This window comes from Polypterus senegalus, chromosome 7 (genome assembly GCF_016835505.1).
Source record: "Polypterus senegalus isolate Bchr_013 chromosome 7, ASM1683550v1, whole genome shotgun sequence".
Taxonomy (NCBI): domain Eukaryota; kingdom Metazoa; phylum Chordata; class Cladistia; order Polypteriformes; family Polypteridae; genus Polypterus; species Polypterus senegalus.
The window spans coordinates 10,525,004-10,551,008 of NC_053160.1; the positions used below are offsets into that span (position 1 = coordinate 10,525,004).

The window sequence follows — 26,005 nt, forward strand, 5'->3', positions numbered from 1 at the left end:
AGCTGAGCCGTAAGGCAAAGCTCTCAATTTACCAGTCGATCTACGCTCCTACCCTCAGCTATGGTCATGAGCTATGGGTAGTGACCGAAAGAACAAGATCACGAATACAAGCGGCTGAAATGAGTTTCCTCCGCAGGGTGTCTGGGCTTTCCCTTAAAGATAAGGTGAGAAGCTCAGTCATCCAGGAGGGGCTCAGAGTAGAGCCGCTGCTCCTCCGCATCGAGAGGAGTCAGATGAGGTGGCTCGGGCATCTGATCAGGATGCCTCCTGGATGCCTCCCTGGTGAAGTGTTGCGGGCACGTCCAACAGGGAAGAGGCCCCTGGGAAGACCCAGGACACGCTGGAGAGACTATGTCTCTTGGCTGGCCTGGGAACGCCTTGGGATTCTCCTGGAAGAGCTGGAAGAAGTGGCCGGGGAGAGGGAAGTCTGGGCCTCTCTGCTTAAGCTGCTGCCCCCGCGACCCGACCTCGGATAAGCGGAAGAGGATGGATAGATGGATGGGTGCTGAATCCAAATCTGGCAGCAGTATTGCTCTGCCACATCCAGTCTGTGAGTGAGAAAAGATTTGAAATGAATAAGTAAAATTTAAAATCTTAGTATTTTTCACATAAATTGTCAGGCTCAAGTGGTCTGCTGTTACACTTGACTTTGGCGAAGTGGACTTTAGTCCAAAACATTTTGAGTACTATTGACATGAAAAACATTTGAACTCTGACACACACCACCATACGGACGGCCGGGCAGACAGTAAAAAGAAAGTGGAAAAGGATCGGAGCAGGACAGGAAAGTGCGAAATAGTTTGGATCTACTTTATTAATCCCATTGGGGACGTTCAGATGTATATAGCAGCAGAAACAATTTAAAAATGAGGATACAGACTTGCAGCACAAATAATACAGTCAATGAAGGAATAAATAAATTAAGATAAGTACATCGGGTGGAGGCATTGAATTGCTTGACAGCAGTGGGTAGCAAAGACCCCCAGAGGCTCTTCTTGGCACACCGCGGTGGAATGAGCCTGTGGCTAAAAGTGCTGCAAGAGAGCGTCACCTGGAGGGGATAAATAGGATTTTATCAATTTTATAAATAGAGACATAGTAAGAATTCATCGCCGATAAAGCAACCAGAGAGGAATGTCTAATCCCAGTAATACAAACTGAAAAAAAAAAAAAAACAAGAATCCTGTGAGATTGAAAACAAAAGACACGTGTAAAGTATGAGACAACTGTCGTTAGTCATATGTTCTGTTGTTATCGTTGTTGTTAGTTTTGTTTTCAGGAATTCCGATGATTACTTGCACTGAAGACGGGTTTAAATACCATCATGAACGATGACAAATGCCAGGGTGACTTCTAGTGAGTAGCTCAGATCTGCCTCCCGACGACCCAAGACCAAAGCTGTGGTGGCCATCGGAAACCAACATGGTGTCACGGTAAAAATAATAACTATTGAAATATTTAACTTAGCCATGAAATTAAAGTAAAATAACACACGCCAGGAACCCTAAATTCTGAAAGAAATGTTAAACTGTCAATGGAAAAAGTTGTTAAGCTGAGATATAAATGAATACACATACATCCACTCATGACAACGCCGTACTGCACCACTCGGCATTACGACGTAGTTAATCTGAGAGTAAAGACACACTTTTTAACAAATCAAAAAGCAGTCTTATTCCATTTATGATGTGATTTTATAACATTTTGTCAATTATCATTATTCAGCTGTACATAAAATAGAACTTTCAACAAAAAAAAATCTGTGATATGACACATTGAGACAGACAAAGATAAAATGCAAGTGGGATTTTAACAAAGTGGCATTGTACCGGGAAGGGAGTCACAGTGAAAGACGCTATATACACACTGGTCTTGTGCATTGATGACCCCTTTAGTGACGGTCCACGTTTGCGGTTTCTATTAGTGCTGCCATTGAGTCCACCTCCTTCTCTGGAACTTCCCTTGTAGTTCCTGTACGAAATCACCACGTGCATCTAAAACAGAAAAATGTGTCAGTTAGATAGATAGATAGATAGATAGATGTGTGTGAAGGGCACTATATGATCAACAGATTTACATGAAAGGCACTATATAATAGAAGATAGATAGATGTGAAGGGCACTATATGATCAACTGATAGACATGAAAGGCACTATATAATAGAAGATAGATGTGAAGGGCACTATATGATCAACAGATAGACATGAAAGGCACTATATAATAGAAGATAGATGTGAAGGGCACTATATGATAGAACTTTATTTGTCCCCAGGGGAAAATTTGGCTTTTTACAGAAGCTCTTTAAATAAATACATACATAGGCAGATAAGTAAGTAAATGAACAAATAAATATGCACATACGCTTTGGTCTGAACACACACTGGAATGACTATAAAACAAGAACATTAAAAAGAAAACTTCTGCCTTGGCAGTCCCAGTTCAGTGCTATACATGCATGTTGCTGTTGATATAAAGGAGCCCCCGTCATGTTTCTTGACTCACTTCTGCTAAATAATTCGTTGTCTGAAAGTCCTTAGTGTTGTTGTGCCAGAGAGAGGATGTACATTGTTGTTCTTAATGGCATTTGGTTTCATTTTAATGTTCTTCTTAGCTGCGACCTCCCGGGTGTCCAGAGTGCGTCTTTTAACTGAATTTATGTGTGAAGGATTCTGAGTAAAACACACCCTTAAAGCGTTTTCACCCCTATTTCATTTGGTGCGATTTCCCTGAAAGCCTACTTCGTTTAAGTACAGTTAGGTCCATAAATATTTGGACAGAGACAACTTTTTTCTAATTTTGGTTCTGTCCATTACCACAATGAATTTTAAATGAAACAACTCAGATGCAGTTGAAGTGCAGACTTTCAGCTTTAATTCAGTGGGTTGAACTAAACGATTGCATAAAAATGTGAGGCAACTAAAGTAGTTTTTAACACAATCCCTTCATTTCAGGGGCTCAAAAGTAATTGGACAATTGACTCAAAGGCTATTTCATGGGCAGGTGTGTTCAAGTCCGTCGTTATGTCTTATCAATTAAGCAGATAAAAGGCCTGGAGTTGATTTGAGGTGTGGTGCTTGCATGTGGAAGATTTTGCTGTGAACAGACAACATGCGGTCAAAGGAGCTCTCCATGCAGGTGAAAGAAGCCATCCTTAAGCTGCGAAAACAGAAAAACCCATCCGAGAAATTGCTACAATATTACGAGTGGCAAAATCTACAGTTTGGTACATCCTGAGAAAGAAAGCAAGCACTGGTGAACTCAGCAACACAAAAAGACCTGGACGTCCACGGAAGACAACAGTGGTGGATGATCACAGAATCATTTCCATGGTGAAGAGAAACCCCTTCACAACAGCCAACCAAGTGAACAACACTCTCAGGGGTGTATCGATATCCAAGTCTACCATAAAGAGAAGACTGCATGAAAGTAAATACAGAGGGTGCACTGCAAGGTGCCAGCCACTCATAAGCCTCAAGAATAGAAAGGCTAGATTGGACTTTGCTAAAGAACATCTAAAAAAGCCAGCACAGTTCTGGAAAAACATTCTTTGGACAGATGACACCAAGATCAACCTCTACCAGAATGATGGCAAGAAAAAAGTATGGAGAAGGTGTGGAACAGCTCATTATCCAAAGCATCATCTGTAAAACATGGTGGAGTCAGGCAGTGTGATGGCTGCCAGTGGCACTGGGACACTAGTGTTTATTGATGATGTGACACAGGACAGAAGCAGCCGAATGAATTCTGAGGTGTTCAGAGACATACTGTCTGCTCAAATCCAGCTAAATGACGTCAAATTGATTGGGCGGCGTTTCATGATACAGATGGACAATGACCCAAAACATACAGCCAAAGCAACCCAGGAGTTTATTAAAGCAAAGAAGTGGAAAATTCTTGAATGGCCAAGTCAGTCACCTGATCTTCACCCAACTGAGCAGGCATTTCACTTGTTGAAGACTAAACTTCAGACAGAAAGGCCCACAAACTGAAAGCCGCTGCAGTAAAGGCCTGGCAGAGCATTAAAAAGGAGGAAACCCAGCATCTGGTGACGTCCACGAGTTCAAGACTTCAGGCTGGCATTGCCAGCAAAGGGTTTTCAACCAAGTATTAGAAATGAACATTTTATTTCCAGTTATTTAATTTGTCCAATTACTTTTGAGCCCCTGAAATGAAGGGATTGTGTTCAAATAATCCTTTAGTGGCCAATCGTTTTGTTCAACCCACTGAATTAAAGCTGAAAGTCTGAACTTCAACTGCATCTGAGTTGTTTCATTTAAAATTCATTGTGGTAATGTACAGAACCAAAATGAGAAAAAAGTTGTCTCTGTCCGAAATATTTATGGACCGAACTGTAGATGTGAACATGCCAACCCCACTCTGGTGCGGATCAAAACAGCCTAATCAAGACCCTTTGGAAAAGTTAGTTTCTGTGTGCTATCAAGTGAACCCTGGAGTGGTGGTCTGCATAAGGTATTATTGTGATCAGACATGGGACCGATCTAAATACATGAAACACAACAAATCCTCGCTATGTTTGGATTCTGCTACCACAGATTCACTTATCTGTAGTGTAACCCAGTTTACGACATCCGCAGTCTCATCACTCCAACTCGTGACCATTTGCTGCAGAAAGAAAAAATTTGGAGAGATTGAGCAGTAACAGGATTGAAATGCCCTGCACATGTGCTACACTGAAAGGGTCTACTTGGTGCCAAGAGGCGTGAGTAAGCCATTGAAACCCATTCATGATGGACTTGCAATTGTTCCCCATGAATAAGAAATTCCCAATAAGTGCTGGTCATAAGCTGTCCACAGATGGAGCCCCTGACCTTTGTTCACACTGCCCATTGATCAATACCGATTAGAAGGTTTAGTGAGGTGCTTGGATCAGGCCTGCTGCAGTTGCTCACAGCCTAGCGCCTAGAAGATGATTGAACTTGACTACAAAGGAAGTGTCCTTGGGTATAAAATCTTAATACAAGGGACGTTCAGAAAGTTTCCGCACTTTTTTTTTTTATCTACGTATTAAGAATTTCAAAAGCAAATGACATCACTTTTCTTCATCATCACCTTCCTTGGTGATGCAATTTTCCCAGCGTCGTACCAACTTTTTAATGCCCAATTACTACTCCTCCTGCCTTCACCATTTCCAACTTAAATACGAAAGTGTGGAAACTTTTTGAAAGTCCCTCATATTTTGAAAATGTAAGCTAACTTATATCGAGTTTTAATTTTGCTCAGATGAACCAGGGATTCCATTAATTACTTCATTGTCTCCATTATTAATGCAGCCTATGATGGAGGAGTCATCTGAAAATTTCTGTGGGTGGCAAGCGCTGGTATTGTGCTGGAAGGGAGACGGGACAATTCCACCATTTGTGACACACACAGTCCCTCAGCCTGACAGACAGCTGTCTGTTGGTCAGGTAGTCTGGTGGGGCCAGACTTGTATTGTCAAATCTGGGTGTGTAGGGAGTAGCAGCAAAATCCAGCACTGCAAACACTACACACACAGGGCCTCTTCCTAAAAAGCCAGCCGCTTATTCCTTTAGTCCACGCACTAAACGAAACAATGGGGCTGTCAGGGAGAGATCAGATGTAACAGAACAAAAGACTTGACGCAGAGAGGAAATAAAAAGCTAAAACTTGTGTGTTATCCAGTTAGGAGCTTAATAATTAATGTGCATGGTGTGATGAGCGCTGCAACAGTGGAGACGAGGCACACATGGGGACCACCGCAGCTACTGTTTGAGAAGTGCCTCCGTCTGCTACGATATCTTTCTGTCATTTTGACTGTTGCGTCACTATATGTCATAACAACAGCACATACAGTTTAGATGAGATCTGTGGATATAAAACGTTTTAAAACACTGCAGCTATTTTGTCAGGACGTGTTTGCATTTCCAATTTGACAGTAATGTTACATTTCTGAAGTTACCCTTTTAGACGTTGTGATGCCCAGGGCACGTACAGCCACCTTATCCCCGACACAAACAGGCAGGACACACAGCACACAGTTTATTAACAGTTAAGCACCGTGAACGAATCACCAACACAACACGGTCCCTCTTGCCACCAGTCCTTCCACCTTCACTCCTCCTCAGGCCTTGTCCTCTTCCTCCTGACTCTGGCGACCGGCTCCTTTGTGCCCAATGAGCTTCTTCTGCCTGCAATTCCTGGTGTGGTGGAAGTGCAGCCAAACAGGGCCCTAAAAGCGTCCATGTACCCCCTGACGTTGGCCATGGGCGCCAGCTGATTTGAGCTCTCATACTCATGACCCGTGACCCCTGTCAGTCTGTCAGTCCGGGGGGAGAAACTGTCCTGGAAATACTCTCTCCCCGGTCCTTTCATAATCGGGGTGTCCTGGCCGTCCACCACAACGCGCAGTCAGGCGGTGGATGTTGTGCAGCCTCGCTGTGGTTCTGCTGGTGACGTTAGGCAGAGTTGTGGATTCGGGTGTTTTGAGTCCTGAAATCTGCATAACCTGCGACTCTTCAGCTTTCTTAACGGCAGTTCTTATGACCGAGTGTGAGAAAGGGTTTATATAGAGAGAAGAGACCACCATAGGGGAGGAGCAGTTTGGTTTTATAACCGGGAGATGAACAACTTGATGTGGTCTTTGCATTGGGACAGCTGATAGAGAAACATCAAGAAGAACAGAAAGGGTTACACGTGGTGTTTATTGGTTTGGAGAAGGCTTATAATAGAGGGGTCCGAAGGTACATGAAAGAGAGAGAGAGGGGAGGACCAGAGAAGTGTGTGAGGATTGTTCAGGGTATGTTTGAGGGAGTGAGGACTTGGGTTGGGGTAACAGACAAGACCCCAATTAAAGGAGGTCTGCACCAGGGGTCCTCTTGAAGTTCTTACCTCTGTGATCTGGTTATGAATGTGTTGAGTCGCAGGATAAAAGACCAGTCCCCTGGTGCAGACTTTGTGATGATGACATTGTGTTGTGTAGCACCAGATAAGAGGAAGTGGAGAGGAAGTAGGAAGAATGGAGAGCGGACTTTGGAAGATTTAGAATTGAAGATAAATATGAAGAAGAAGATGGAATATCTGAGGTTCAATGATAATCAGGATTCAGGCAGAGCTACTGAAAAGAGCGGATAATGATCAGCGGTAGAGCCAAGCTGGAGAATTAGTTGCAGAGATAACTCATAGAGTGCAGCGTGGATGGTAACAATTGGAAGAGGTTATCGGGAGTATTGTGTGATCGAAGAATTAAGGCAAAGGTTAAAGGTCAGGTTTTGAAGACAGTGGTAACAGCAGCAATGGAGCCGAGTCATGAGCAGTAAAGGGAGAGAGCAGCAGCAGAAGTTGTTGGATGTGGCAGAAATGAGAATGTGAAGATGGATGTGTGGAGTTACAAAAAAAGGACAGAATTTGAAATGAGAAAATCAGGGGGACAACAAAAGTGGGAGAGACATCTTAGAAAGTGCAGGAGCGTAGGCTGAAGTGGTGTAATGGCTGACCCCTTACCCAGACCGGCCACTGCACTACCAAGACTTGTTCCTTGGATCACCTCAGGTTTCTAGCTATAGTAACAAGCCGTACTCCTTACAAGTTATCTTACTTTTCCCGACACGACAAAAAAACAGAAAACAGTAACAGATATGGAAAATTAAACACGGCTATATTGTAAATTGAAAAGACAAACAAATATTCAAAAATATATATATGCGCACACAAAACACCCCATCCCAAAAACACCAGTGACTAATTACTATAAAAGAACACGAATATACAAATACAGTGGTACCTCGGTATACGTCCTTAATCCCTTCCAGATCCTTTGATTTATACAAAGCGGGACGTATACCAAACAAATTTTTCCCATAAGAAATAAAGGGAAAATGATTGATCTGTTCCCATGAAAAAAAATCCTATTATTGGCATATTATACATTGATGGGGTTGTATAAAATAATTTAAACACTGCTTAATACTAAAATACATAAATATAAAAGCAATTAGATGAAATAATTTAACTTCACTTTTTAATAACGTCTTTGTTTTTCACAATTGTAGATACCGTCGTTCTCGGCATATGGTACGCAGCAGCCAAGTCCCGGATACGCATGCCACCTTCATACTTTTCAACAATCAATTCAAATTTACGCGAAAAAACACATAATCACGTGAAAATTCACAGAGTTATAGCGCGTACTGACGCTTGTGGGCAGTTGTGGCTTTGTCTCGAGAGAGGTAAACAAGGGTAGTGCGCGGTGTTCTAGCACGAGAGTCATATTCCAAACAAAGGTCGTATACCAAGCAAAAGTTTTCGTATCCAAACAGGACGTATACCAAGTTGGACTTATTGCAAAGCAGACTTATACCGAGGTGCCACTGTATTTACGTTGACCCTCCCTTGCCCCAAAACAACAAACATAAACACGTAACACAAATACAAACACGGATTAGATAAACACTGCAATTGAAATGTGGTGAAAAATAAGTAAAATAAAGTCCGGCGGTTATGATACTGGCTGTAGTGTTATTGTGCTCCTTCCCGAAAACAAAACAACCTCACCGAGAAAAGTCCTGGCAATGGCTGGTATGAATCCGAACCCTGGGATTTCTCAGCTCTGGCTGTCATGACGACGTATCGGTGGTTGAAAAAGCAAGCAGTGGAATGATGCAATAAACGGCAGTGATGAGTTTGAAAATGATCGGGTAAATTGTCTCCTTTCTCCTCTTTCTCCTCGCTCCCTCTCGCCTTGGCTCCTCTTTTTTAAAATACAAAATGTCCCGGATGTAACTGGTGATTTCCGTCTCGGGGCTGCAGTCTCTCTCCATCATCCTTCCCCTCTTCACTTACAGGAACAACATTTACTGGCGCACATACACTCACCTAAAGGATTATTAGGAACACCATACTAATCCGGTGTTTGACCCCCTTTCGCCTTCAGAACTGCCTTAATTCTACGTGGCATTGATTCAACAAGGTGCTGAAAGCATTCTTTAGAAATGTTGGCCCATATTGATAGGATAGCATCTTGCAGTTGATGGAGATTTGTGGGATGCACATCCAGGGCACGAAGCTCCCTTTCCACCACATCCCAAAGATGCTCTATTGGGTTGAGATCTGGTGACTGTGGGCGCCATTTTAGTACAGTGAACTCATTGTCATGTTCAAGAAACCAATTTGAAATGATTCGAGCTCTGTGACATGGTGCATTATCCTGCTGGAAGAAGCCATCAGAGGATGGGTACATGGTGGTCATGAAGGGATGGACATGGTCAGAAACAATGCTCAGGTAGCCCGTGGCATTTAAACGATGCCCAACTGGCACTAAGGGGCCTAAAGTGTGCCAAGAAAACATCCCCCACACCATTACACCACCACCACCAGCCTGCACAGTGGGAACAAGGCATGATGGATCCATGTTCTCATTCTGTTTACGCCAAATTCTGACTCGACCATTTGAATGTCTCAACAGAAATCGAGACTCATCAGACCAGGCAACATTTTTCCAGTCTTCAACTGTCCAATTTTGGTGAGCTCGTGCAAATTGTAGCCTCTTTTTCCTATTTGTAGTGGAGATGAGTGGTACCCGGTGGGGTCTTCTGCTGTTGTAGCCCATCCGCCTCAAGGTTGTGCGTGTTGTGGCTTCACAAATGCTTTGCTGCATACCTCTGTTGTAACGAGTGGTTATTTCAGTCAAAGTTGCTCTTCTATCAGCTTGAATCAGTCGGCCCATTCTCCTCTGACCTCTAGCATCAACAAGGCATTTTCGCCCACAGGACTGCCGCATACTGGATGTTTTTCCCTTTTCACACCATTCTTTGTAAACCCTAGAAATGGTTGTGCGTGAAAATCCCAGTAACTGAGCAGATTGTGAAATACTCAGACCGGCCCGTCTGGCACCAACAACCATGCCACGCTCAGAATTGCTTAAATCACCTTTCTTTGCCATTCTGACATTCAGTTTGGAGTTCAGGAGATTGTCTTGACCAGGACCACACCCCTAAATGCATGTGATTGGTTGATTAGATAATTGCATTAATGAGAAATTGAACAGGTGTTCCTAATAATCCTTTAGGTGAGTGTATAATGGACAGTAAATGGGATGATGAAACGAAACGCACTCAGCACAAACATACTATTATTAATGTAGCCCCACTACAGTGGTATGGACGTGTGATGAGGAGAGGCGATGAATATGTGGGCAAAAGAGTGATGGAAGTACAGGGGAAGAGAAAGTAAGGGAGGCCAATCTGGAGGAGAACGGATAAAGTCAAAGAAGATCTGAAAGAAAAGGGTCTGACTGGCGAGGAGGTGCAGGAGCAAACTATGAAGAAGGTTCAACCAGGCACATTCCATGTGGGAAGATATTGTAAGGTTTCTAAATTCTTTTGGGACTCCCCGCCTCACCCCGACCAAAATGGGACGACACATGCAAAAGAGCGTCCCAAAACACGATCAACACGTCTGTGGAAGACAGCAGGGCAACCGCAGGCTCCCAGCGTTAAAGTGGCTCGTCACAAAAGCAAATCCAAGCCGACCGCGGTCACGCTATAAGCGCCTGTCGTCGATGGGTGATGTAAGGAATATTATAAATGCAGGGAATGGGATTACTTGGTCACTAACCTGCGTGATTGCTGTGTCTGTGTATAGGAGAATGGTAGACCCGCTGAAATAAATAACCGTGTTGCTCCTGTTGAACAAAGCTGGTGCTAAAGTACTGAGATTCAGCCTCGTGTTTTGGGGTGCATGACAGGGACTTGCATGTCACAATATCAAGAGGAAGAAGAAGAACTGACATAGTATTTACTTCACATGAATACTTTGCAGTTTCTATTTTCATGAATTTAGCTGCCAGTTCTGTCAGGCTCACATCGACTCCTACCCTCGTAACTGAACAACAGGGCACACACACAGCACCCGCGACAATGTATCGTTCCCATTTTACAACTTGTCCATTGCTGTCTTTGAATGCCAGTGTATAATGTGATGCTACAGAAAGGTTCTTCCCTTGCAACAGGTTCTGTTTATTTTTAAAACGTGGAATGAGCTCGCTGCACACGTGACACACGTTTCTAAATCTAATGCGGTTATTTTTAGTAGACCTCAACCGTTCATCGTAATCAGACGCCTGCTGTATGTCGGCCTCTGATCTCTGGAGTTCAAAACCTCCACCCTCCACATTGAGCCCCGCCCTCATGACGCATTGGATTGGTTTAGAAATGTGTCACTCAGTGAGCCGTCTAATTGTTCCCACCCACTTCTAAACAAAGTTAACCCATGCGTGTCTGCTCAAAAAAATGAAAGGCACATCAGATCTCAATGGGGGAAAAAAAATCCTGCTGGCTCTCTCTACTGCAATGGACTGATATGGTGATGTGTGAGGAACAAAAGGATGGAAATGAAAATGATCAACCGACAGAGGGAGGGCTGAACTCAAAGACACCCCGAATGATGCGACAGGCAGGCAGGTGAGTCCATTTGGCTGAAATTTCATTACGCAAATCGTACTCAGTAGTTTGTATGCCACCCCCCCACGTGCTTGTATGCATGGCTGACCACGTCCTAATGAGACGATGGATGGTGTCCTGGGGGATCTCCTCCCAGATCTGGACCTGAACATCACTGAGCTTCTGGACATTCTGAGGCGCCGGATGGACCAAAACATAATGTTCCACCCAGAGGTGTTCTATTGGATTGAAGTCAATGGGATCAGTTCCTTAATCCTCTCGCCACATGAGGCCGGGCATTGTCGTGCACCAGGAGCCACTGCACCAGCATAGGGTCTGACAATGGATCCAAAGATTTCATCCCGATACCTAATGGCAGTCATGGTGCTGTTGTCTAGCCTGTTGAGGTCTGTGTGTCCCTCCATGGATATGCATCCCCAGACTGACCATCACTGACCCCCCACCAAACCGGTCATGCTGAATGATGTTACAGTCAGCATAATGTTCTCCACAGCTTCTCCAGACCGTTTCACGTCTGTCACATGTGCTCAGGGTGAACCTGCTATCATCTGTGAAAAGCACAGGGTGCCAGTGGTGGACCTGCCAATTTTGGTATTCTATGGCAAATACCAATTGAGCACCACGGTGCCCACTAGGGGACGTCGGGTACTCAGGCCACCATCATGAAGTCTGTTTCTGATTGTTTGGTCAGAGACATTCACACCAGTGGCCTGCCTACGTGCTGGAGGTCATTTTGTAGGCTCTGGCAGTGGTCATCGTGTTCCTCCTCGCCCAAAGGAGCAGATACCGGTGGGTCCTGCTGATGGGTTAAGGACCATCTACGAGGGGCCCTGTCCAGCTCTCCTAGAGTAACTGCCTGTCTCCTGGAATCTCCTTCATGCCCTTTAAACTGTGCTGGGAGGCACAGCAAACCTTCTGGCAATGGCACGTATTAATGTGCCATCCTGGAGAAGCTGGACTACCTGTGCCAGCTCTGTAGGGTCCAGGTATGGCCTCATGCTAGCAGTAGTGACACTGACCGTAGCCAAATGCAAAACGAGTGACAGAGCAGATGAGGAGGGAAAAATGTCAGTGGCCTCTACCCGTTAAACCATTCATTCCTGTTTTGGGGGTCGTCTCATTGTGGCCCCTCTAGTGCACCAAAGCAGCTGAAACTGATTAACAAGCCCCTCTGCTACTTCACTGACCAGATCAACAGCCCAGAAGGTTCATTGACTTGATGCTATACTCTCGTTAAAAAGGGTTCCTTTAAGTTTTTTGAGCAGTGTTTTATACATCTGGCTTTGACAAAACTAAGGTAGTCTGGGATCTGTGACGCTTGGGTCACAGATTTGCACAGAGACACAGGAGGTCGTAGAAACAAGAAGGATTTTTTTTATTCAAACACTGCAAACACATGAGCTTAAACGTGCTCCATGACAAGTCAGAGATGACAGTTCCGCTAGGAGCGGAGAGAGATAAAAGCAAACAATCAATTCCAAAACTGACAGGGGCTGCGCAAGGCTTACAAGTTGGCGGATTACCGCGCGAGGCTTGTATAACGCGATATAGTGCAAGGATAAGGAACAATGTGAGGGTGGTAGTCAGTGTTTCAGGGTTTGTGGTTTTCCCAGGGGCGTCTGTATCTATTTGGGGTGCGATCAGCCCTCCAGCTCACAACATCTGGCTTTGACAAAACTAAGGTAGTCTGGGATCCAGGAGATTGCAGGGACATCAAGATCCAAAGCCTTGAGCTTTCTCCCCAGTTGATCAGGCAGAATGGTGTTAGAGTCACCTAAACATTATCTTGAGAGTGGTGCTGGCTTTGTCCAGGTGGGTGTAGGCCCAGTGGAGTGTGGAGAGCAGAGCATCCCACCACGTGTTCCTTACAAGTTAAACTGCAGAAGATCCAGATATGACCCACTGGAACTGTGATGTAAGCAATGAAATGTGAAATACTCGGAGGCCAAAGTGACTCAAAAAATGACATCTTAAACAATACGCCTGATTTCTAGCTTGTTAGTATAAAATCTGTGGAGGGTTAAAAAGTGAGTTTTAAAGAATTCACCCCAAGACTATGTGAACGTCTGACTTCAGCTGTATGGCTACATTAACTAAAGAACAGAATCACGTCAAGGACTTGCTGTCACATTTGGACACTTGTGGCGCTCATTCGAGTCCCCAAGCGTGGACTGTAACCGAGGATTTAGGCGAATGAGCAAAGAAAACGCAGAAACCGCTGAGAATTTGGAAACCCTTGATGAGAATTTAACTCATTTTTAAATTCTGGACATTTTGTGAAAGCTCATGGACTTTATAACTTACAGAAGGCAGGAGAGGTTCGAGGAGAAACTGTGTGAATATTCATGGAAATTTGGAGAAGAAATGAACTTTTTATTAAAAAAAGTGAATTCAGTTCATGTCATGTTTCAATACTCAATATTAAATATTTAATTCAGTAACGAATGCTACATGTGATGGGTTTTAATGATTTATACAGAAATGCGTTGCTGGTACTGGCGCTCGAAATCTTGTTGCCCACACGAAAAGAAATGTTTTGCACGCACCACGGAGAGAACATCGATGCAGAGGGAGTTAAACCCCCCTAAACGAAATAAAGTGCTGCATGCCAAAGCGGGGGGCCGATGGCTTACCGTTGTCATTGACGTAGGTGTTCTCAGCGCAGCTTTGACTCCTCCCTCGAGTCATCAGTGTGTCCTTTGGGGTAAGCTGTTGCTGAGAAGTCGACCTCGGTGGCATTGTTGGTCTTGTCTTATGAGGGTCATCTAACAGATCTTATGGAGTAAAGCAACAAAAAAAATGTATTTAACTTGTTGACATTGATTTAAAGCAGGGGTGCCCAATGCGTCGATCGCGATCGACCGGTAGATCAGAAAGGTAGTGCAGGTAGACTGCTCTGCATTCAAAAAAAAAAGTTTTTTAAACGTTAGTCTATCACATATCCTCCGTATGCCATTTGCCACTTGATTGACATACAGGGCGGCCAGTCTGAGACCTCTTTTCTTCTAACACACACGCGTGAGCCACTGCAAAACTCCGGCTATCTAAGTGATCTAGTTAGCCTTCCAATTTATATCGACTAAAAAAGGGATTTAAAAAAAAATTTGTTTGGGGTTAAGGTACGGACTGGATGTGGAATTGGAAGAGGATTTTTTACTCACAAGGTCACAATCGAAGTGCGTTTGTCTGATCTGTCAATCTATCATTGCTATTCCAAAGAAGGAAAATGTGGAAAGGCACTTTCGAACTGTTCATAAAAACTACGAAACTGACTGAAGCGATCTGAGAAAGAGAAAGGAGAGGGAACTAAAATTACAGTTAATCGGACAGCCGTCATTTTTCACTCGGCTGAATTCAAAAGCAAAGGCAGACACACAGAAGCATCGTTCAGGGAGAGTCACTCGATCGTTAAGCATAAGAAGTCCTTCCAAGAGCTTCCTCCTTGACGGCATTATTCGGCTCTACTCATTTATGCGAGTCAGCCTTTTCCCACATGAAGATTATTAAACCCAAATACTGTAGTGACCATAAATGTGTATTGAATTTTTATTGTGCCATAAAGGTTATTCAGTTATACAAGGTACGACAACATACATTTTATGTATAAAGTATACTCAGAATATATATATATACAGTATATATATATATATATATATATATATATATATATATATATATATATATATATATATATATATACTAGCAAAATACCCGCGCTTACGCAGAGGAGAAGTAGTGTGTTAAAGAAGTAATGAAAAAGAAAAGGAAACATCTTGAAAATAACGTAAGATGATTGTCAATGTAATTGTTTTGTCACTGTTGTGAGTGATGAGTGTTGCTGTCATATATATATATACACACACACACATATAAACATATATATATATACATATCTATACATATACACATATACACATTGTGGCATCCCGGCCGGGACGCCCAGGACGACTGGAGGAGGGCTTATGCCTCCTCCAGACCGTGAGGGGGCGTCCATCCTGGTTATGTTGGGGGCCTCGAGTAAAGGGCTTGGAAGCCCAGCCCTGTAGGGACCCGTGGCCTGGATATCCCTGGAGCCCAGCACTTCCGCCACACCAGGAAGTGCTGGGGGCAAGACGACAGGGGACCCCCTGGACGGCTTCCGGGTGCGCAGCCGGCACTTCCGCCACACTGGGGCGTGGCTACGGAGGAATGCCGGGAAGCAGCTGGAGCCAATCCGGGTTCCTATTTAAGGGGCAGCCTCCCTCCAGTCATTGGTGGAAGTCGGGTGGAAGAGAGACGGAGCTGGAGAGAGGACTGGAGGTGGCCAGGAGAGAGAGAGAGGCATTGAGACTGTGAGGCCTGGACATTGGGGAACGGTGCTGGAGGCACTGAGGTTTGTGGCACACGTTATTTGTAAATAAACAGTGTGTGGTGAACTTAAGATGTCTGTCTGCCTGTGTCCGGGTTCAAGTTCACAACATATATACATACACACACATATATACACACAAATACATATATATATATATATATATACACACACACATATATAAACATATATATAGATATACACACACACACATACATACATACATACATACATACACATATATTATATATATGTGTATATATATACACTCTTTGGGGTGCGAGCAGCTGTTGCTGGGGGTGGCAGAATCCATGAAGGAAGAAAAATGAAAAACATTATTTGTACAAAATCTTAATTTATTTATCCATTCCTAAATAATTAAATGGGCAGGCTATTCCGTATCAGTGCAATATGCTGCTTGTTAAAACAGATGACTCCCGCTCTTACGTGCAAGTCTGCGTGGATATTATGAACTATCATATCTGTTCAAGTTCTATTTAAATTTTAAATAGAAGGAATTTTTATTTAGTCGGCAGAAATATCTTTGGTAGGAATGGAAGTTAAATGTAGGCATCATTGCATAAAGTTTTCTTCACCATATAAATGTAAAGAGTAAATTCGCCTTACATTCCAACCAAAGATATTTGTGTCGACTAAATCAGGGGTGTCAAACTCAATTGCACAGGGGGCCAAAATCCAAAACACACTTTAGGTTGCGGGCCGAACAGGATAAACATTTATTGAACACACTAAAACTAAACTTTTAGAACTTTAAAACTTTTAAAACTTAACTTTTTTGAACATAAATATGAATAAAAACAGACAGGAATATTATTCCTGAATAAATCAACACAAACCTTAAATAACTTAATATTATATAAAATATATAATATAAAATAATATTTTGCTCTCCATAAAAATATATCCTGTCTAAATTATACAAGTTAGAAATAAAGTAAACGTTAAAAGAACAAACATTCAAATTTCTTTACTCTTATGTAATTTTATATAAAAAATAAACTTAAATTTTAAATATCCTAAAAGATTTTGCTCTCCATAAAAATATATCCTGTCAAAATTATACAAATTCAAATATAAACATGCTGCATAACAAAACCTGGAAACATAAATAAAATGTGTTCCTTTCAGCAATAACAAATCAAATCATTCAGTTGTCTTTGCTCAGATGTCATTTTATCAGATTTGGACGCCTGGCATCTTTTTTTGCCCACAAGTTCGTTTCTGTTTGCTGTGAAGTTCTGTGTTGTGGAGATTCTCAGGATGGACTGCAGGTGTTCATCAGTGAGGCGACTCCTGTGTGCTGTTTTGTTCGTCTTTATCACTGAGATGAGCTTCTCACACAGATATGTGCTACCAAACATGCACAAGGTTCAAGCCGCATGTAGACAGAGCTGGAGCATTTGTGCGGGAATGGAGTGAATAAACTGTGCGGGCCCTGCAGTATCGTACTTTGCCTTCAGTGTGCCATTACACTGCAGCTCAATCACCTCCATCTGAATCTGCACAGGTGCAGTTTCCACATCGACAGCAAATGGGTTACGAAACAACTCAAAATTCTTTTTTTGTTCTTCAAAGTCACCAAAGCGCCGTGCGAACTCAGTGCGCTGTGCGCTCAGTTTATCAGCAAAGTGCGTATTTGGGAACACCGTTGTGCCGACTTGGTATAACATTACTTGGCAACAGGGAAAGTGGGGCAAGTTGCACTGGTGCATTTGTGTCTCCCATAAAAGTAGCTTCACTTGAAATCACTTTGTGATTTTGTACGGGTAAAAACATCTGCTGAAGTGTCAGATTCTTCTTTAACTCTTCTGCTTTCTGTATCTTCTGCATTGCATTCAGGTCTTTCAGGTTACCCTGCTGTTTTGTCTCATAGTGCCGTCTTAGATTAAATTCTGTAATTACAGCTACATTAGCTCCACAAATGAGACACACGGGTTCAGTAAACATATACTCAGCCTCCCATCGGTTTTTAAAGGCTCTATTTTCAGAATCACCTTTTCTCTTCGGGATCGTGTGGACTAGCTTCACAATAACTTGCAGCATCATAAGGTAGACTTGATTAACGTGGTAAGTGTTCGGCAAGGCAGCTGAAGCGCTGCATTATGGGATCTGTAGTTTATCGTGTTACCAGCGCTTCATATCACCGGGCCATTAATAACAATAATACAGTATATAAAATGATCTCGCGGGCCGGATATAATTACACGCCGGGCCGGATGTGGCCCGTGGGCCTAGAGTTTGACACATATGGACTAAATAGAACTTGAAAAGAAATATTTTTTCAAATGTGATCGCGCAATTCAGATCAAGTTGACGTGCACTACAGTACATCAAGCCCGCGTGCTATTGTGGTTTTGCCTGCGTGCCTCAATAAGTTACCCTCCCCTCGCCCTTACTTTTTTACCGTTCATCTAATGAATACACTGAGTATGGCTTTACCAAAACAATCATTGATTGCGAATAAAGTATCCATTATTCGAGTATGTAGATTGGGGTATATATATATATATATATATATATATATATATATATATATATATATATATATACCCGCTTATCGCAGCGGAGAAGTAGTGTGTTAAAGAAGTTATGAAAAAGAAAAGGAAACATTTTAATAATAACGTAACATGATTGTCAATATACAGTAATTGTTTTGTCACTGTTATGAGTGTTGCTGTCATCAAGGATTTGATTATCATTATTTCTTTCAAACAGGTTCGTATTTGGAGGATGTGTTGTGTTCAAGTTACATTCCGTGTTTGTCAATCGTTGTAAAGATGACAGGTTTCATTCATCGATTCGTTTCTTACTGCATCAATAAACAGCTCGTCTTCTTCTTTATCTGAGATGTGACACACTGCATGTACGTTTTTTTTTACACTGTCTTCCTTTAGCAGGACTTTCACTTTTTCCACCGTGTGCTTTGTTTCTGCAGTAGCTGCACTTATGAATATGCCTCTATGTATCAGACGCTTCATATTTTTTGCTGCCTTTTCAATTCTGTAATTAGTTTTTTGTTCAGCACTCTTTGGAACTGCTGCTTTTTGTCTGTGCACTACGACAGTTCACGTGAGCCGCTCGGTGTACATGCATCGAAGTTTCCCAGCTGTGCTGGTGCCATCTCGTGCGATGTCCACGGCTGTATTTAATGTTAGCTAAGACCCGGCACTTAAAAGTTTCTCTCGCAGTTTCGCTGAGTTTGTGCCAAACACCACCCTGATCATCTAATCTTCCTCTCCATAAGCACAGTCCTTCACCCGTGAATATTTAGAGGCAGTGTTTGCTATTGGATTGCCGCTGACGGACGGCCTTATATGGGCAGGCACTAAATTACAAACGCCAGCGGCAGCCTGTCTATGAACTTAATTTAAAGTGTAGGTTTACATCGTGCTTTGTTTCCAAAGTAGCAGAAGTCATGAATATGGTTGTATATGTCACTCGCTCACTTCTAATTGTTTCGCTGCCTTCTCAATTATATAATGCATGTTTTCTTCAGCGCTTTTTGTAGCTCTTCCTGGTTTTCTATGTACTGCGTGATTACGTGGGAGGCGTGATGATGTCACACGAAACTCCGCCCCCCACGGCTTTCGAGCTCAACTCCATTACAGTTAATGGAGAAAAACAGCTTCCAGTTATGACCATTACGCGTAGAATTTCGATATGAAACCTGCCCAACTTTTGTAAGTAAGCTGTAAGGAATGAGCCTGCCAAATTTCAGCCTTCTACCTACACGGGAAGTTGGAGAATTAGTGATGAGTGAGTGAGTGAGTGAGTCAGTGAGGGCTTTGCCTTTTATTAGTATAGATATGTATATATATATATATATATATATATATATATATATATATATATATATATACTGAGCATACTTTATACATAAAATATCAGTTTATATATATTATACCTATATATATAGTGTGGTCCCCGGCCGGGGCTGGAGCCCGTCCGGGACGCTTAGGCGGATGTGAGGAGGGCTTGTGCCTCCTCCAGACCGTGAGGGGTCCGTCCTGGTTCTGTTGGGGCCACGGGTCGAGGGCATGGAAGCCCTACCCTGTAGGGGCCCGTGGTCACCGCCAGGCGGAGCCCCAATGCCGGTTTATCCCGTACGGTCCTCGGCTGGGGCTGGAGCCTGGCCGGGGCGCTTTGGAGGACCGGAGGAGGGCGAGTGCCTCCTCCAGACCGAGTGGGGCGGCCGTCCCTGGTTATGCAGGGGCCTCGGGTACAGGGCTTGGAAGCCCAGCCCTGTAGGGACCCGTGGCCACCGCCAGGCGGCGCCCCAGTGCCTGTTTATTCCGGGAGCCCGCACTTCCGCCACACCAGGAAGTGCCGGGGAAGACGACAGGGGCGCCGGACGGCTTCGGGTGCACAGCCGGCATTTCCGCCACACGGGGTGTGTCCGCGGAGATTGCGGGGAGCAGCTGGAGCCCATCCGGTTCCTATAAAAGGGGCCGCCTCCCTCCAGTCGTTGACAAGAGTCGGGTGGAAGAGTGGCAACGTCTGGAGGAGGAAGGAGGCGGTGGGAAGAAAAGAGAAAGTGAAAGAAAAGAGAAGAAGAAAAGAGAAGGCATTGGAGTGGCCTGGACTAAGGAGTATTGGGGTTGGTGAGCAGAGTTATATAAAAGAATAATGAAAAATAAACCAGTGTTTGTGGGTGACATTGACGTGTCTGCCTGTCTGTGTCCGGGGCGAGGTTCACAATAGGTAGACCTGGTCATTTTAAAAGTAGCTCGCAAGCTGAAATAGTCTAAGCACCCCTGATTTAAAGGATAAGTTCAGTTATTTTTCAAGCTGATGGTATGTACAGTGCCCTCCATAATGTTTAGGACATTTTCTCCCTGATTTCCCCCTTCTGTCCCCCCAGTTTAAAATTACAAATCAGACTCCTCAGACTTTGTGATTAAAGTGCAGACTTTCATTTAAGGGAAGTATAATATACAGTATATCTCTATTATGAAAGGTAATCCTGGGACGAGACTTTTTGAAAGAGATAACATCAATTCCCGCGAGACGAGACTTTTGCTAGGAGATTTTTTCAAGTCCCGCCCTCCTCTCGACCGTATTCAACCACAAGCACACGGTCCAATCACCTTTAATTTGTGCGAAAGCTTTTGTCAGACACACTCCCTGCTCTCTCAGCTCTTATAAATGTTTGTGTTTTCCTCATTTTAAGTCGTTTATGAAAAGTCCTCCATTTTATCCTTTAAAGAAGCTTTTCTGGACAGTATTGTTAGACATACAATCTATTTGTTTCATTCGTAAGAGTCCATTTCTGGACAATAATACTATACGTTCAAGATGACACGTCAACGACTAAGAGAAGAAGCACAGGCAGCACTTCGAAAGGAGGCCCAAAAGCATTGGAGAGAAAAGAATTCAAAAAGGAACGATAATAACCATCCATTCATTTTCCAACCCGTTGAACCCGAACACAGGGTCACTGGGGGTCTGCTGGAGCCAATCCCAGCCAACATAGGGCGCAAGGCAGGAACCAATCCCGGGCAGGGCTCCAACCCACCGCAGACAATAATAATCAAATTCTGAAAATAAGGAAAGTAATAATCTGCCCGGAACAAGTCAACTTGAAAACCTAGCAGGTGCAAGCAGGGACGGAAATAAAACTGTGTAAACTTTTTTCACGTTGTCATTATGGGGTGTTGTGTGTAGAATTCCGAGGAAAAAAATGAATTTAATACATTTTGGAATAAGGCTGTAACATAACAAAATGTGGCAAAAGTGATGCACTGTGAATACTTTCAGGATGCTCTGTATATAAGCTGAATTATTTTTAAAAATTGAGACACAACTGGTGACAAAAAAGGTGGCAACTTACTGATTGCAACTTCGTAGTCATCTGACTCGATGTAAGGTTTGAGACGTCCGTCTGTCTGCTTGATGAAGTAATCAATGACTTCGTTGAGTGTCTTCGTAAACACCTGTGTTGTAATTAGCAGACATGGGAGACAATTCACTTAAAGAAGGGGTCAGAGTGCTTGCTCAGGTTTATAGCTATAGAGCAAGCACAGAAATAATTAAAGCATACGTCACTTATGTAGACCAGCACACCACAAAAGGTTGAATGTTGTAAAATGAGCACATTTTAATGGATGAATATAAACAAATCATGACAGTATGATCTATTAATATGTAATGAATGCTCACTGCTGTTCTTTGGTACAAATGGAGAGCAGAGTGGCACTGAACAAGAACAACACAAACTGACAGTTTAAGGTTAAACGTTGACCCTTGTGTCCTCAGACTTGGCACATTTCCACAAGTGTGCAGAAAAAGCTGTTCAACCAACCGAAACAAAATATCACAAAAGTGCAGATAATTACTGAATTACCCTTGTATTATAATGGAACTGCGGTGGGTTGGCACCCTGCCCGGGATTGGTTCCTGCCTTGTGCCCTGTGTTGGCTGGTATTGGCTCCAGCAGACCCCCGCGACCCAGTGTTCGGATTCAGTGGGTTGGAAAAGGGATGGATGGATGGATTATAATGGAAATAAGAAAAATTAATAAAATGCATTACTACAAATGTTTTGCGCAATCATTTGGAATGACAAATGCAATGTGTTTTATTACTACAAATGTTTGTGATGCGCCATCAGTTGGAATGACAAATGCAATGCATTTTATTAATTCAAATGTTTCTGTTTCGCAATCAGTTGGAATGACAAATGCAATGCGTTTTATCACTACAAATGTTTGGGGTGCACCATCTGTTGGAAAGAGAAAACACAATGGATTTTATTACAAGTGTTTGTGATGCGCCATCTGTAGAAATAACAAATGCGATGTATTTTATTGCTACATGCATTTCAAAATGCATTCCAGTAGATGTTGCACTGCAATCGTCAACGTTGAGGTCTACACTGACTGCTTAGATTTCAACCGATCTTAGATGAGTAACACAGCTAATTATCAAAGTAATAATGTAAACATAGATTAATATCATATTTATGAAGGAACTCTTTAGCTTAGTTTGTTAATTTTTGATAAATGTACATTTCATAAAGTGTTTTCAAAAATGTGCCACTTTAGCAAAATAATTGTTGAGACTGTCCACACCCGGGAGGCATTCACTCCTTAGGTAGCAACAGACCATCTGAGTGGGTGGGAACACCAGGAGAAGCCGGCCATAAAGCAGCCCCGTGAGCAGCAGGTACGAGGGGGGTGTGCAGAGAACTTCATACACATCTCCCCAATAAGTGGCTGCCAGCCCACCTCAGCTGTGGACCCTCTGGTGAGCTCATGGAGGTGGAGATCAGTGTATTGTATGGGGTGCCTCTGACCACGAGTGAGTGGATAGAGGCAGCAGTAGTGCAGGCCAAGGGACAAAGAAGTTTAGGAACACATGACACCACTGAAAACCTGAGCAGTATGGTGGAATTGGTCACTGAAAAAGCCAACACTCCTGTTTAGGACCACTCACCACCATTCCTGTGTCCTTCATCTCTCACACCCAAAACATAACATTGGTGGCAATGGTTGGGAGAAAAATCAATTAAAGACCCCAAAGCAGAGAGCTGGTTTTGCCTTAATGTTGCTGGACTCCTCAAGTATGTCAGGCTGAGCAGACTAAATCACCTCACACCCCTCGCATGTCCCAGTGGATGGAGTTTGCTTAACTCTTGAGGATGAAAGTTCTGAAAGGAGGGTGGTGTAGGGCACCCCTTGGGTTCGGAGCTGAGAGGGCACACTCCTCAAGTGGCCGCAGACCGTCTACTGGGGCTGGAATACTTGGAGAAGCAGACTATAAAAGTACCTCCGTGAGCAGTGGTATGGTGGCCACTCAGAGACCCCTACTTAGGCCCACCCCCGTAGCTGTTAAATCCCATTGGCACTGATACGTGACCACTGGTGAACCTCAGATGTGGACTCTGGCCTTGGGTCGGCTCACAGAGCCAAGGAATAGTGTGGCAGACAGGTGAGCAGAGTGAGACGCAGCTGGGTGGTGTTTGTGAGCAGATAAAAGGACAAACCAGTTGGGCGCGAGTGCCACAACTGAAGACCACCACTGAGCAGCATGTTGAAAGCAACCACAGAAGAAGGTCCTTTTTAGGGGCCACTCATCTCCATTCTGGCATTCCTCTTGTCTCTCGCACCCCAGGGTCATTATAATATGATCACCTGAGAAACCTTTAAGGGGCGGAGTCACAGAACTACTCTGTTCTTTTATTAGCAGGTTCTGGCCACACCCCTGCATGCCTAATAAGGGAGGTGCAAAGAAAGGCGGAGCAAATGTTCATGTAGAAGAGGACTTGGGGTTTGAAATAAGATGGAGAAGATCTGAGCAGGAGCTCCTTGACGGAGTATTGAGAATCCCAAAACATAATCAGAGGAATCTCAACTCAAAAATGTCTATGTTACTTACCCCAATGTCAATTGTAATAACGAAAAAGAAAAAAAAATGTATTGTTATGTTTATATGGAGAACGGAGATGAGAAAGTTTCTGATAGAATGGGCATCTATGGAGGCAAACGATGGACAACAGCAAACAGTATAAAAACATCCATGAAACAAACGTCTCCTGTTACTCGTGTTGAATAATCCACAAGAGAAGCTTGTCCGTCTGATAATCTCATATTTGATATCATCATGATGGAACATTATGGATCACCTTACTGTACCCCTTTAACTCTGGGTACAGCACCTGTCGGTCCATCAGGTGGCACACTATTGGGGGGCGCAACAGCGTTACGAAAGTTTTTTGCCCACAACACTTTGACATGTCACTATTTGCAGAATATTAAAGAGGGCATTTTCTATGCAGCACAATTTTACATTCATTTACAGTGCAGTCAGTCATTTTCAAACCTGCTTAATCCTGAACAGGGTCCTGGGGGTCTGCTGGAGCCCATCCCTGCTATTACAGGGCACAAGGTAGGAACAAACCCTGGATACGGTGCCAATCCATCGTAGGGCATACACACCCACCAATCACACACCGGGCCCAATTTAGCATCACCAGTCCACCTAACCTGCATGTCTTTGGACTGTGGGAGGAAAACCACACAGACATGGGGAGAACATCCAAACTTCACACAGGGAGGACCCGAGAAATGAACCCTGGTCTCTTTATGGTGAGGCACCAGTACTGCCACCCCATTTACAATGCAGCATATACTAAAGTAAAAGGTGGCACTTACAGGGGTGCCAAGCTCTATGGTGAATCCATTATGTTCGATGTTCACCTTGTAGTGCTTGATGGACGATCCACTGCATTAGACAGAAAAGATAACTGAAGAGTCCCATCAGTGGTGAGGGGCTTCTCACACTTTGAGCTCATTTCATCAGGACTTACCTGGACTGAGGGTTTAGGACAGTCACCGCGTAACTTAGGCTGTTGCTACCTGGTCGTAGAATCATATTGCCATGTGATGGAGATTCCTTGAGCATAGAGACCGCTTGGCTTCTTGACACGGTGAAGAAACATCTAAGCAGACACAAAGATTGGAAAGCAAACATTAACTAAAGAAACAGCAAGCAAGAAACATTGAGGTTTCGATTAAGGAGGAAAGAAAAGACTCGTCGTGAAGTTTAATCGAGGCACCTAAGGCCAGCCATCCATTCTCGCTCTGCTAACCTCCGTCCATTTTATGAACCTACTTAGCCTATCACAGGGCTGTGGGGAGCCGAGCCAATCCGATCCTGCTCTTATTTCTAACTGCAGTATGTCTATCCTGAAAAAGAATATTCTGTTACGGGGTGATGCCTACAGAGACCCTAAAGGGACATAAGCCAAAAAACAAAAACAATCTTATTTCTTGTGCTCACAAGATCTTTCTATACATGTGCGAGAAGGTCTTAACTGAACAGGTCTACCAGAAATATCCAGAGCGCCCCTAAAGTCATACGTGCGTATGCAGAAAGATCTTGTGAGCGTATAAAACTTTTCTTTTGCACAAGTAAAAAGATCTTGTGAATATGTGATGGTTTCACGAGTACATGACATATAACTGTTTCTTTTTTTGCTCACTGTATATATTGTGACCACCACAAGGGGGCCTATGGCTCCCCAAACACACCAGCCACAGGCACAAATGTTGCACGAAACAAGACTTTTATTTCTGTCTTTTCCTGGGAGTTGTTTCTGAATAACTATTCCCCAAGCAAAGTCCCAAGCTCAATACAGCACATGGCACCCTTTCTTGTCCTTCCGCCTCCTCCCGACTCTGGCTCCCTGAATGAAGTGAGGC

The 26,005-nt window shown here is 43.5% G+C and overlaps 1 protein-coding gene across 2 annotated transcripts in view; it reads right to left on the reverse strand.

Moving 5' to 3' along the window:
• Window positions 1-789: 789 nt before the first annotated feature.
• Window positions 790-26,005, reverse strand: part of LOC120532321 (signal-transducing adaptor protein 1-like) — a 76,237-nt gene continuing 51,021 nt past the window's right edge. The window contains exons 6-10 of one of the 2 annotated variants that reach the window (XM_039758222.1): window positions 25,111-25,242; window positions 24,956-25,025; window positions 21,635-21,737; window positions 14,069-14,209; window positions 790-1,994 (exon numbers count right to left, since the gene is read on the reverse strand). In XM_039758222.1, the coding sequence (XP_039614156.1) occupies window positions 1,921-1,994; window positions 14,069-14,209; window positions 21,635-21,737; window positions 24,956-25,025; window positions 25,111-25,242 (520 nt within the window). In that variant the 3' untranslated portion in view covers window positions 790-1,920. The remainder of the gene's footprint in view (window positions 1,995-14,068; window positions 14,210-21,634; window positions 21,738-24,955; window positions 25,026-25,110; window positions 25,243-26,005) is intronic. The other variant, XM_039758223.1, reaches the window with a different exon arrangement.